At 41.9% G+C, this 11,226-nt stretch overlaps 4 protein-coding genes across 4 annotated transcripts; 1 reads left to right on the top strand and 3 right to left on the bottom strand.

The window, feature by feature from the left end:
- Positions 1-2,282: 2,282 nt before the first annotated feature.
- Positions 2,283-2,844, bottom strand: LOC128732858 (transmembrane protein 203). The gene has a single exon (XM_053826275.1). It carries the CDS (start codon positions 2,839-2,841, stop codon positions 2,386-2,388), a length of 456 nt encoding a protein of 151 aa, XP_053682250.1. The 5' UTR covers positions 2,842-2,844; the 3' UTR covers positions 2,283-2,385.
- An 8-nt stretch (positions 2,845-2,852) lies between these two features.
- Positions 2,853-3,807, bottom strand: LOC128732857 (ribonuclease P protein subunit p20). The gene is made up of 3 exons (XM_053826274.1): positions 3,387-3,807; positions 3,159-3,327; positions 2,853-3,101 (listed from the first exon to the last, which is right to left on the bottom strand). Exons 1-3 carry the CDS (start codon positions 3,648-3,650, stop codon positions 2,983-2,985), a joined length of 552 nt encoding a protein of 183 aa, XP_053682249.1. The 5' UTR covers positions 3,651-3,807; the 3' UTR covers positions 2,853-2,982.
- Positions 3,808-6,183: 2,376 nt separating this feature from the next.
- On the top strand, positions 6,184-9,020 carry LOC128732855 (nuclear pore complex protein Nup93-1-like). The gene is made up of 5 exons (XM_053826271.1): positions 6,184-6,283; positions 6,372-6,540; positions 6,600-7,957; positions 8,028-8,833; positions 8,893-9,020. The coding sequence occupies exons 2-5, from the start codon at positions 6,380-6,382 to the stop codon at positions 9,010-9,012; spliced, it is 2,445 nt and encodes an 814-aa protein (XP_053682246.1). The 5' UTR covers positions 6,184-6,283; positions 6,372-6,379; the 3' UTR covers positions 9,013-9,020.
- A 47-nt stretch (positions 9,021-9,067) lies between these two features.
- On the bottom strand, positions 9,068-9,573 carry LOC128732859 (ADP-ribosylation factor-like protein 2-binding protein). The gene is made up of 2 exons (XM_053826276.1): positions 9,472-9,573; positions 9,068-9,406 (listed from the first exon to the last, which is right to left on the bottom strand). The coding sequence occupies exons 1-2, from the start codon at positions 9,571-9,573 to the stop codon at positions 9,068-9,070; spliced, it is 441 nt and encodes a 146-aa protein (XP_053682251.1).
- Positions 9,574-11,226: the final 1,653 nt, after the last annotated feature.

Genomic DNA, 11,226 nt, shown 5'->3' with positions numbered 1-11,226 from the left:
TTTTAATCCCCTGGACTTTTATGTATGGTCGTATATGCTGGCCAAACAGAGCGAACATAAAGTGAGCACTATGGACCAATTTAAGAAGCGCATTTCCAAGATCTGGGACGAGATGCCCACGGACCAGGTGCGTGCCGCGTGTGATTCTTTTGAGAAACGTCTCAAGCTCGTCATAAAGCACAAAGGGGGGGAGGGGGAGTGCATCCATCGTAAAGTTCGTAAAGGTTCTCAATGAACACTGCTTCAATAAACATTGACTCAGAAAAGAATATCTTGTATTTTCATTTTTTAAACACATTCTTAAAGTGTATTCGAACTTATTGAACACCCTGTACACTGTTCTTTTCGACACTTTTACCAACCGAACTATCTCCTTTACGCTTGCTCTGGCGCGCCACAAATCGTTCTTAACAGTGGAAACTACAATCTGGCACAAGCGGCTCGGACACTAACATGAAGTTACAGAGCATGCAAAAACCATGGTTGAGGGACTCGATTTCAAGAAGAAAGCAGTGCTGAACAGCGTGATGTGTATCAAGGGCAAAAGAAAGAGGCAGCTCGTTTACCAAAGAAGTTTTGGGCAGAAACTTTTCCACGGAGGCTTATCTGGTCAACAGATGTCCGACGAGGTCTCTGGAGTCAGTTACGCCAGAAGAGGCGTGGTCCAAACGGAAACCCAACCTGCAGCATTTCAAGCTCTTCGGGACGAAAGCGATGTGTTTTATTCCGAAACAGAAGCGCAAGAAATTCGATGCGAAGTCCGAGGAAGCTATTCTCGTTGGATATACGGAAAACTGGAAGGGTACAGGATTTATAATCCAGTGATGAAAGACGTATTCATCTATGTGAAACAGCCCGACGGCAGAGCTTGGAATAACCAGCTCAGCGAGGTGTTGCGACTAGTGATGGGCAAAACAGTAGTTTATCGTTATCGCGATATCGTTTTGTATCTAATATCGGTATCGCTCGATATCGGATTTTAAATTATCGATATCGTACCGATAACCGATATTTTAATGAAAAACAATTTTCCACAAGTTTTTTAACGGTAAGTAGAAATTTGCCCATATTTAGCAAAATATGGAATCATCTGCTGTTACATTCAAATTAAACTAAATTTAATATGCACATTTGACTACATGCATCCTTATAGTTCCGAGTCCTTGAAAAATGCTCCGAAGCTTTCGTAAAATGCGACTTTTTTTTTTGATTTTCGAGTCTTCGAGTTGTTTTTTATCTAACTGGATACTTTTCCAAATAAACTTTTAAATTTACTGTGTTACCTTTCAAAAGAACATGCACCTTTTTTACGTCGTAGTACTTGTTCTAACAAAGTACGACACCAAACCTCCGGCATTTGATTTTTTAGTTCACGAGTAAAACTTTTTAACAATGGCTTAAATAGAATGCGTCGGTTACTTCTCTAAGATGCAAACACACGTTTTGCTTAAGCAAAACGAATGAGAGTTCATTTTCCTTCGCCTACAAAGTATAACTCTCATTCACACACTCAAAATAATCCACACGTCCTTTCCACGTGAAAAATCACGTAGATTTCTCCACAGGGAGTTACGTGATTTTCAGCTGATTGTTATTAGGAAAAATAATAAAAGCTAAAAAAAAAAAACTAGATGGAAAATATTCACAAAACTTTTCCTATAATTTCGACGTGAAAATTATTTTGAGTGCAGCATACAAGATTTATTATCGATATCCGATATATTTCTGACGCTGCGTATCGGATATCGTATCGATAAAATATGCGCGATAATATCGATATTATCGGATTTATCGATATCGTCCCAACCCTAGTTGCGACGTTGCGAGTCTTTGACCTGAGCAAGTTGAAGCTTGAAGCAGAACCCTTGCCTGTATTTCTTTATCCAACGAAGAAAAATGACGTTCGTGACTGTAGATGTGGATGATTTTCAGATGTTCACTAAAGATGCAGCAATGAAAGTCCTGAACAATCGCATCAAGACGAAAAATCTAGGAGAAGCATATAAAAAAATCGCACCGATGCTGTAGTAAAAAGGCAAAGCATAAGGTTAACTTTCGAAAACGTAATGTTGCACCTAGGCTTTGCTTTACGCACGGACGAAGCAACGAAGTGTAAATGGAATGACGAAGACGCATGACTTATAAACTGCATGCGATTCTGAACAATCAATTGGAACGTGCAGCTAATTTACTGCTTTACATCTTTATTGAGATTAGTTTGATTTACTATCAAAATGACATACAAAAACTGGTTCAGAAATTATCAGGCTTTCAGGATAGTGTCCTAGAATTGAATAGTTTGCATGTCGGCCCTTAAACTTTAATCTTTCTCTTTCCTTCCGCACAATAACAAAGACTTACCACAGCACGAATCAGTCCGTCCGATCACGATTGTTGTTTAAACTGGCAGGCTTTAACTGCGATCAACTGCAGCAGCACGAAAATCGGCGAAAAAACTTCACTGTATTCCAATCCACTCTGACCGGACAGTTTCATGCACACCAGATACTTAAAACCGGCGGTCAGCAGCAGAAAGTGCACACTCCAGGATAGCCGATGCATCGCCTGGCGATGTTTATTGCCCAGATACATTCGGATGCCGACGATAACACAAAAGTAGGCATTACAAAAATCTCCACAAAACAGCGGCGAAAACATGACCAACCATTCGCTGGTACTGGTTGGACCGGCCAGCGCACCACTGGTCACCTTCACCGTTAAGATAATGCTAAACACCAGAAAGGCGAGCAAATTCACCAGGATCTCGAACTGCGTTATACCTATCCACTTGACCACATCCACCAGCTTGAAGTAGGTTTTGATCTCCACCTCATCGGACATCTTGCGGCGGGAGGGTGCTATTTTCGCAATGGTGGCGGGACTGAGGAAGGCCGCTAAATCAATCTGCTGATTGAGCGCAATGATGGCTAGCTTTGTTTTGTCGGTGATAAATTAGAGCTGACTCCAGAGAGACAAAGGTTGTTACGCAGAGGAATTTGATTGTTTTTGTCTCACAGTTCGATACAGACGTATGTGTAAACAAGAATTCATTCGACGTTGTTCACTAAAATCATCGTCGTCCCTCAGCGGGTGTAAATCGTCTAAAAACCATCTCTTATTAATATTTTAAACCAATAGAATCAACATTCATTTATTACCAGTTACTGTGATCGTTGAAGTGTTCACCTCGTAGTTGAAGGCGTCAGGATATTCTGCCTTGATTTTCAAAGCCAAATTAATCCCTCGATTGATGGCCCTTCCCGTGCAGTGAAGAAAAACTTCCCCGATGGGGGAATTCAATATTTCTAAGCTCTTTTTGAATTGAAACTGTAATAACAGAAAAAACACTTTAGCTTACACTTAATATCAATTTAACTAGAATTTACCGTAAAATCCGACTTGTAGGTTACGTAGATGTCGTTCTCTCTAGTGTAATATTTAGGTAGAACACGCTTCTTCAGAACGTGTCGATCGCTAAACTTCCGTCCTGATCCCGGATTGGACGAATTACCAATACGTTCGGTTTTATCGTCCAAATGCACCTTACAGTTGCTCGGCTTGAGCTTTCTCCGGTTGTTGCTCCTGTCACTGCAGGCAGGTGTTGATTTTAGGGAAGTGCTTTCTTCGCCATAACTTATTTCGTCGGACATTCTACGTAACGGCACGGGGGAAATTCCATTCGAGGTATATCGGATCAAACCGTTCCCTGATGTATGAGATGAATCAAAAATTCACTAAGTCGAAGTCTTCACTTTACACTTTGCAAAATAATAATTTTATGTGCGCAGGCTAATAATAATGTTTTCTCGACCTTCTCAGCAGCAGAACAACAGGAAGAAAAAGAAAACTGTTTTTGCTTTTGTTTTATAAATCTGACAGTTTATTTTATGGATTTTTACCTCTTACACTCTGATGAAAATATACCCAAGAACGTCAAGTAACAATTTCAGGCTGGTTATCCAGCTTTTTACGAGCCATAATGGCGGACGTGTTCGTAATATTTGAACAGCATTTTTGACATTTCCCTAATACATCGCACGTTTTCTTTTCGCACGTTCACTGTAAAACTAAAGGAATGTACGGAAAGAAAACGTGCGATGTATTAGGGAAACGTCAAAAATGCTGTTCAAATATTACGAACACGTGCGCCATTATGGCTCGTAAAAACCTGGATATAGCTGGACATCAAATCTGGCACTCTTCTCTTGCAACACTACCGTGCTCTTTCTTTCGTTTACGCCAAAGAAGGAGAGCAAAAATGTGCGAAATGTAAACAAAACTATTACTCCTTCTTTTGCGTAAACGAAGGAAAGAGCAACACTGCCGTACAGTAGAGTGACTATATACAGAGTGGCGACAATGTCAAAATTGGAATGATAATTATCTGTCAGTGTCATTCCAATCGAGCAGACGACGTATCCAACGCGTATGCAGGAAAGAGAAAGAAAAACCTTGGAAAACCGCATTGCATACATTTGGGATGACTTGTCGCCACTCTGTATATACCCAACAAACATTTTAGTTGAAGAGCAGTTTATTCAACCATTATACAGCTAATTTCCAGTAAACAAGCGCTTGATAAGCTATTATACAACAAAAATGTTTGTTGGGAAGTCACTCTACCGTACAGGAGAAGAGTGCCCAGTTTTGATGTATGCATAGTTGTCAAAAAATCAGAGGGGTTGTGTACAAGACACGACCGCATATATAGGTGACGTAGGACTACGTAAGTCTCTTTGTAGTGATAGTAGCATGTATTCATGCTTGTAATCATTCTATTCTTCATATATACATGCTATATGCAACATATATACATGCTACATGCGTTGTATGTAACATTTATCAAAGTAGTAACATTGCATACGTTCAATTCTCAAAAGATTGTGCATTTGAAAACAATTTAACAAAATCAAGAACACAAACTATTGCTTTCCTGCTACCTTACTGAAATTAAAGATTGATTTTATTATCCATGGTTTCCCACGTTGAAGGGATTTTACCAATTCAATCCTATTTTATCAACAGCACATCTTTTCACTAATTCACTTCTAATGAAACGGCAAGCATGCGTATTCATACAGAGTCGTATTATAACCGAATACTACAGCTGTAGCACATTTTTCCAACACAGATATCAAATTCGCCGAGGTTTAATAGTCTCACAGTAAAGAATTTGCGAACTGTTGGGACAACGAACTTGTGTCATTTTTCTGGCACACTTCCCTAACACAGACATCAAATTGGACTAGGTTTAATCGCATTCGTAAGAAATCTGTTGTCACGAGGGGGCTTTGTCACTCTCTCTGGCGTACTTCCCAAGCAAGGACATCAAAATGGTCTAGGTTGAACCGCATTGTTAAGAAATCTTGTTAAAATGAGGAAATTTTGTCACTTGTTTTGGCTTGCTTCCCAAGCACGGATATCAAATTGGTATAGGTTTAGATCATCGTAAAAAATCTTCCAACCAATCACGAAGCGAGAATTCTGGTAAAACATAGGTTCATTATTTTCAATTTTTCAATAGTTCAACATCAAGAATCCATACTTTTCTTCATTTGGGTCAATTCTTAGAAGATTTTCCGATCGATTGGTATAAGAATATTGAAAATCGATTGGAAAACCGCTGAGCTATTAGCGCTCAAAACCTTTCATTTTTCGTGACGCTAGCATTTTTCGATTTTTTGGAATGACACCCTATCTCAAAACTTGCCGTAAGACGTAGTCCTACGTCAAAAGATTGTTCGCATATTACGAACACAATTTATAGCGTCCTCCATTATCCAGCTTTTTACGAACCATAATGGGGGACGTGTTCGTAATATTTGAACAGGATTTTTGACATTTCCCTAATACATCGCACGTTTTCTTTCCGCGCGGCCACGGTAAAACTAAAGGAATGTGCGGAAAGAAAACGTGCGATGTATTAGGGAAATGTCAAAAAGCCTGTTCAAATATTACGAACACGTCCCCCATTATGGTTCGTAAAAAGCTGGATAGCGCGTAAAAAGCTGGATAAAAGCGTTTGATCAGCCTGAAATTATTACTTGGGATATTTAAGCGTGTGTAACCGTTTTGCATACTCATACTATTGCTAAAAATAGATAAGCGTACAGAAAAACGGTGAAACATGGCAGAATCCATCTCCTGAAGGTAAACAGTCTGTGCGTGTGCCGCTCGAAAACGAGTTTTCTGATTGTTCTTTTGCTTCGACGCGTTTCTGTCTGTTTTTGCCAGTATAAATTCTTATTTCCGATTACAATCAACGAAAATACTAGTATAATTGGTATGTTTCTTTTCAAAACTAAATGAGAAACGTTGGCGATTGTGATTTTGAATTAATCATTGCTCAAAATTATCTATCGCGCTTTTAGGTTACGCCATGGATTTCAGTGCTCTTCTACAGCAGGCTCAGAAGCTAACCCATGAGACCCAGGTTGCTGACGACCTGCCACGGGTAGAGCGCACCCTGCCGCAAGTCCTACAAGCAACACAGGAGCTGCACTCCCGAGTATCCCAAACTGGAGCACAGGACATGCAAGCGTAAGTATTTTCCTAACTTGCCGGTGATTAGTTTTTTTTACATACTCCGTTCTGCACAGACATATCCTGCTGGGACACAAAGGAATAGATTTGCCGAAAATTTCCCAAAAGCTGGAAACATTGAGTTCGAGAAAAACGTTTGAGCCGCTAGATCCGATCGCAACGACCGATATTCAAAGTTTCCTGCGGAACGAGAAAGAGAACGCAATTTTGTCTGTTATAGAAGAGGTGCACAAGAACTCTTACCAGGCGGCGCAGAACCAGAAATGGGAGCATACCATGAACGATTGGAAGCTAGAGAAGGTAAAGCTGATGAATGCCCTGATCGGTCCGTCCCAGAACTGGATTGACATTCGTAAAGGGCCGGAGCCGACTATTTTGAACGAGAGTACTTTCGGAGGTCGTTCGTCGATGAATAATCAAGAGGTTGCGTACGCCCGAGAAGTTTACGAGTATAACAAACTGGTCAACGAAGGAGCAATGCGACCGTCGCTTGTGCAGCGGTTTGCTGTTGTTGCGGAAAACTTTAACGACTCCAAGGTGAACGACATTTGGGAGATTATGAAATACATGACGAATGTAACTCCGAGCCCAAGAACGCAGGATCCACTGAGAACACGTAGCACTCAGACGCAGTTTATCGAACAAGCGAAACGCTATCTAGAGAATCGATACAAACTGTTTATGGAGACGGTCATTTCCGAACATTTGAGGGAAGCCCAGCGTGGTGGTGTTCCGAGTATATTAAATTTGGTCGGTTCATTTGTGGGACTAAAGTTTGCCAATCAGAACAATTCGAGCTTCATTGGACTCCAGGATGGACACGTCGATGGGAAACCGTTATGGCCCATGGTTTACTATTGTTTACGATGCGGGGACATCGCTTCGGCTCTCAAGTGCATGCAGATGGCCGGACCAGGGCATGATGATTTTATCGCTGTTTTGGAAGAGAAAAGTCGAAATCCGGGCCAGAAAATTAACCCGAAACTCGAACTGCAGATTCGTATGCAGTACAAGAGGCAAATCAGGAATGCCATTGATCCGTACAAGCGAGCCGTTTACTGCATTATCGGTTGCTGTGACATTCAGGAGCAGCATCCGGAAGTCGCCAAAAGTTCGGACGATTTCCTGTGGATTCAGCTGTCGCTAATTCGCCCCGAGTCTGATGACAATTCGGAACACCTAACCTATTCCGGATTGCAAGCGATGATACTGGAACAGTACGGAGAGAAACACTTCAACGCTAACGAGCAGCCACATCTGTTCTATCAGGTTTTGGCGTTGACCGGTCAGTTCGAGGCGGGAATCGAGTTTTTGTCACGATTCGAAAAGTTTCGTGCCCATGCAGTGCACATCGCCCTGGCTCTGAATGAGCTGCATATGATTGGTGGACCAAGGAACTTACAGGAGCCGCTACGTAAGTTGATTGATTTTAATAATTCCGGTAGTTCGTTTCTAAGCAGTTTTTTCTCGGTATTTTTCTACAGTGTCCGTTGATATCGAAGATCCTCAGCCGATGCGGCGACTCAACATCGCGCGTCTTATAATGCTCTACGTGAAAAAGTTCGAAATAACCGATCCAGCTGAAGCACTGCAGTATTTCTTCTTCCTGCGTAGTCTGAAAGATACCGAAGGACGCAATCTCTTTCTGGTGTGCGTGTCCGACTTGGCTATCGAATGTCGGGACTTTGATTTGCTGTTTGGCAAAATGCAACGCGACGGAATCCGCTCTCGGGGGTTAATCGATCAATTCGAGAGCAGCCATATCGATGCTGCCATGGCGTGCGAACTGATTGCGGAAGAGTTCATCAAGAAGGGAATGTTCGAGGACGCTATCAAATTGTTCGATTTAGCAGGTAATCACGAACAAGCTTTGCGCTATACTTCCATCATCCTTTCGCAAGTGGTTCATCAGCCGAATAAGCCTGGCTCTTTGCGGGAGCGTATGCAGCGCGTCGCGCTGGAATTCACCGAACGATATGTGGGTGCCGAGAAGCACTGCGATCCACAAACCTGGTCTTCGTTTGCTTTGCTGAAAGAGTTGGTTATTTTCTTTGATAACTTCCACAACAAAAATTACCAGCCTGCACTAGAAGTTCTAGAGAGAATCAAACTAGTTCCGCTGAAGATGTCCGATCTGGAGGCATGCGTACACAACTTCAGGCGACTAGGCGGTGTAGTATGCAAAGTGATTCCCGATTTGCTGCTTGCAACTATGGATATCGCCTATAACAAGTACAAAATGCTGAAGGGCAAAGATGTCGCTAAGTTTGACGATGCCGGAAAGGAGAAGGTGAGTGGAAAAGCCAAATATAGCTACAAAAAAAACTTACGTTTTGGTATATTTTCTAGCAACTGACCTATCTTCGCGAGCAAGCGAAGGCTTTGACTAACATGGCAGCGACCGTTCCTTATCGAATGCCGGGCGATACCAACAACCGTCTGGTCCAAACGGAAATTCTCATGCACTAATAAAGTTTTTGAACACAAATGTTTCTTTATTAACGTAGAATATATTATTAATAATTTACTTCTGAAGACTAGTCACGCTAAAGCCCTCGTTTAGCCCATTGTAGCGCCCCTCCTTGAAAGCCTTGTAATCGAGCATCATGTCCTTGAAGGCAAGAAAATCGGTCAGCGTATAGAGCAGCTCGAAGATTTCCCCATCCAGTTGCGCCTTTTTGTTTTCCAGCTCAACCGCGAACAGATCCATATCGAAATAGCTCATTCTGCGGTTCAGATTCTCCACTATGAACGATTCGACAAGATTGGTGTATTTCTGGTAGACCTCGGTATAGACAATTTTATTTTCCTCGCCCGTTTCGAACAAATGATAGTAGCAATCCATGAACTGGTTTACCATATCCTACAAAAGGGTAAATTGCGACTAATCATAAAACATAAATTTTAGAAAATCTCATTACTGCTAACCTGAAACTCCCCTCCGATTACGACATCTTCGATGTGACCAATCACGGTGTCGAAGTACTCGGTGGAATTTTGAACCCTTGGAAAATTTTCTTCAAAATCCATTGTTTTAAGGGTTTAATTTTTTCTGATGATGGCAGGAATCGTCACGTTTCACTGAAGATTGGTTGTCAAAGCAAACAAGTCTTTGATTGCTTAACCCTGAGGTAACCAAGGAAACTTCCCCCATCGTCGAGTCGGTTGGCGTTCAACAAGTCGCCGCTTGTGGGTGGCACGCACGTGGAAATCAGTGCTGCCAAACAGCCGTAACATTTCTGGTGGCTGAATAATGACAAATTAATTGGCGGATTGCAGAATAGTAAAAATTGAAATCAAACTATTTTAATATAATTTTTAGTGCTAGGCAATGATCCTTAAATTAAGAATAAACATAGGATACCGCCCGTGTGCTGCTCTTTCGTTATTGACCATGGGAATAATGAAAAAGCATACTTGAGACAGCACACTATTCCTCATTGTGTAACCTCCTCAGGTCCCTGCATGCTGATCAATACCGACCCCGGCCGCATCCGAATGCAAGTTTTGGTGGGATAGAAAGGAATGTTAGTTCAATACTTGTTGCCTCTAAAAAGCGGGGTATCCTCTGCATCTTTACAAGCATTTTGCGAAAGGAATTGTTGTAAGTAGAAGGTGGAGTTAGATAAAGATCCAGAAGTTTCTTAGCACCGACTAACTCGGATATTCGATTATTTCAATCGAGTAATGCTAGATGCTACAGATATTGTAAATGAGTTATCTATTCATGGCGGCACACGATGTGGCGTCTTAAAATGTCATCGAGACATATTAGAATACCTGACTCTTCTTCTATAAACCCAATTATTGCTGATTGCAAAGAAAATTATCTAATCAATAAGTGCGTAATCGCTCATAATAGTGCCATTTTGGCTTAAACCGTTTCGGTCTCTTCGGCGCACGTATTGATTGGAATAAATATAACGAAAAAGTGCGCCGAAGATACCGAAACGATTTAGTGCAGGATCGCACTTTTGTGCGTTCAGACGTGTACACGTTCAAAGAATGTTACCCCACCGCATCGAAAACGGAGATCGTGCGGCACTTTGTGGACGCTGGATACGCCCGTTCCGGCATCTACAACATCTTGGCACTATTGGACAACAATCAGAGCATCGAAAGAAAGCCCGATTCCAGACGGCCGACGACCCTGAGCGACAAGAAGCTCCAAGGGATGCTGAAGAGGAAGACCGAGGGAAAAGTGGCTACATCGCCAAGTGCGCTTGGCCGAGAGATCGGTCCAACCGACCAAACAGTGAAAAAGTGTTTTTTTTTTAATCCGAATCCGAAGTTCGAATCCGGTTATAATCTCAGATTACAGCTTGGTTCGACTCATGCACCTTCTTGCATTGGACAAAAGGTAGGAGTCACAATGACTAGTTGTCAAGCATAGCTACCAAAACCCGCCTCCCCCCTTCCTTCCGCCTTCCCCAAAAAATTTTCATTTCTTTCCCCTACCATCCCTTCATCAATTGTAGAACCATCGTTTCAAAAAAATATTAATATATGTATGACCTCATTTCAAGGTCAAGACTAAAAACTTGAGATTAGTGAAAAAGTACCTGGTGAAAACGGACATACATGTCAGGAAGCGGCAGTCCCGTCCACTGGTCACTGGTTTACAGGCAATAACACAGCGGCCGAATAAGACGGTCAAGACGATTTTCCCGGCCAATCGCGACG

Source organism: Sabethes cyaneus, chromosome 1 (genome assembly GCF_943734655.1).
Source record: "Sabethes cyaneus chromosome 1, idSabCyanKW18_F2, whole genome shotgun sequence".
Taxonomy (NCBI): Eukaryota; Metazoa; Arthropoda; class Insecta; order Diptera; family Culicidae; genus Sabethes; species Sabethes cyaneus.
This window is presented reverse-complemented; position numbering and strand designations above follow the sequence as displayed.

Coding starts and splice junctions, on each gene's coding strand:
- LOC128732858 (XM_053826275.1), bottom strand. CDS start 2,841: ATGTCCGATGAGGTGGAGATCAAAACCTACTTCAAGCTGGTGGATGTG.
- LOC128732857 (XM_053826274.1), bottom strand. CDS start 3,650: ATGTCCGACGAAATAAGTTATGGCGAAGAAAGCACTTCCCTAAAATCA. Junction 3,328..3,386: donor CCTACAAGTCGGATTTTACG/GTAAATTCTAGT, acceptor CTGTTATTACAG/TTTCAATTCAAAAAGAGCTT. Junction 3,102..3,158: donor TTCAACGATCACAGTAACTG/GTAATAAATGAA, acceptor GATGGTTTTTAG/ACGATTTACACCCGCTGAGG.
- LOC128732855 (XM_053826271.1), top strand. CDS start 6,380: ATGGATTTCAGTGCTCTTCTACAGCAGGCTCAGAAGCTAACCCATGAG. Junction 7,958..8,027: donor GAACTTACAGGAGCCGCTAC/GTAAGTTGATTG, acceptor ATTTTTCTACAG/TGTCCGTTGATATCGAAGAT. Junction 8,834..8,892: donor ACGATGCCGGAAAGGAGAAG/GTGAGTGGAAAA, acceptor TATATTTTCTAG/CAACTGACCTATCTTCGCGA.
- LOC128732859 (XM_053826276.1), bottom strand. CDS start 9,573: ATGGATTTTGAAGAAAATTTTCCAAGGGTTCAAAATTCCACCGAGTAC. Junction 9,407..9,471: donor TAATCGGAGGGGAGTTTCAG/GTTAGCAGTAAT, acceptor ACCCTTTTGTAG/GATATGGTAAACCAGTTCAT.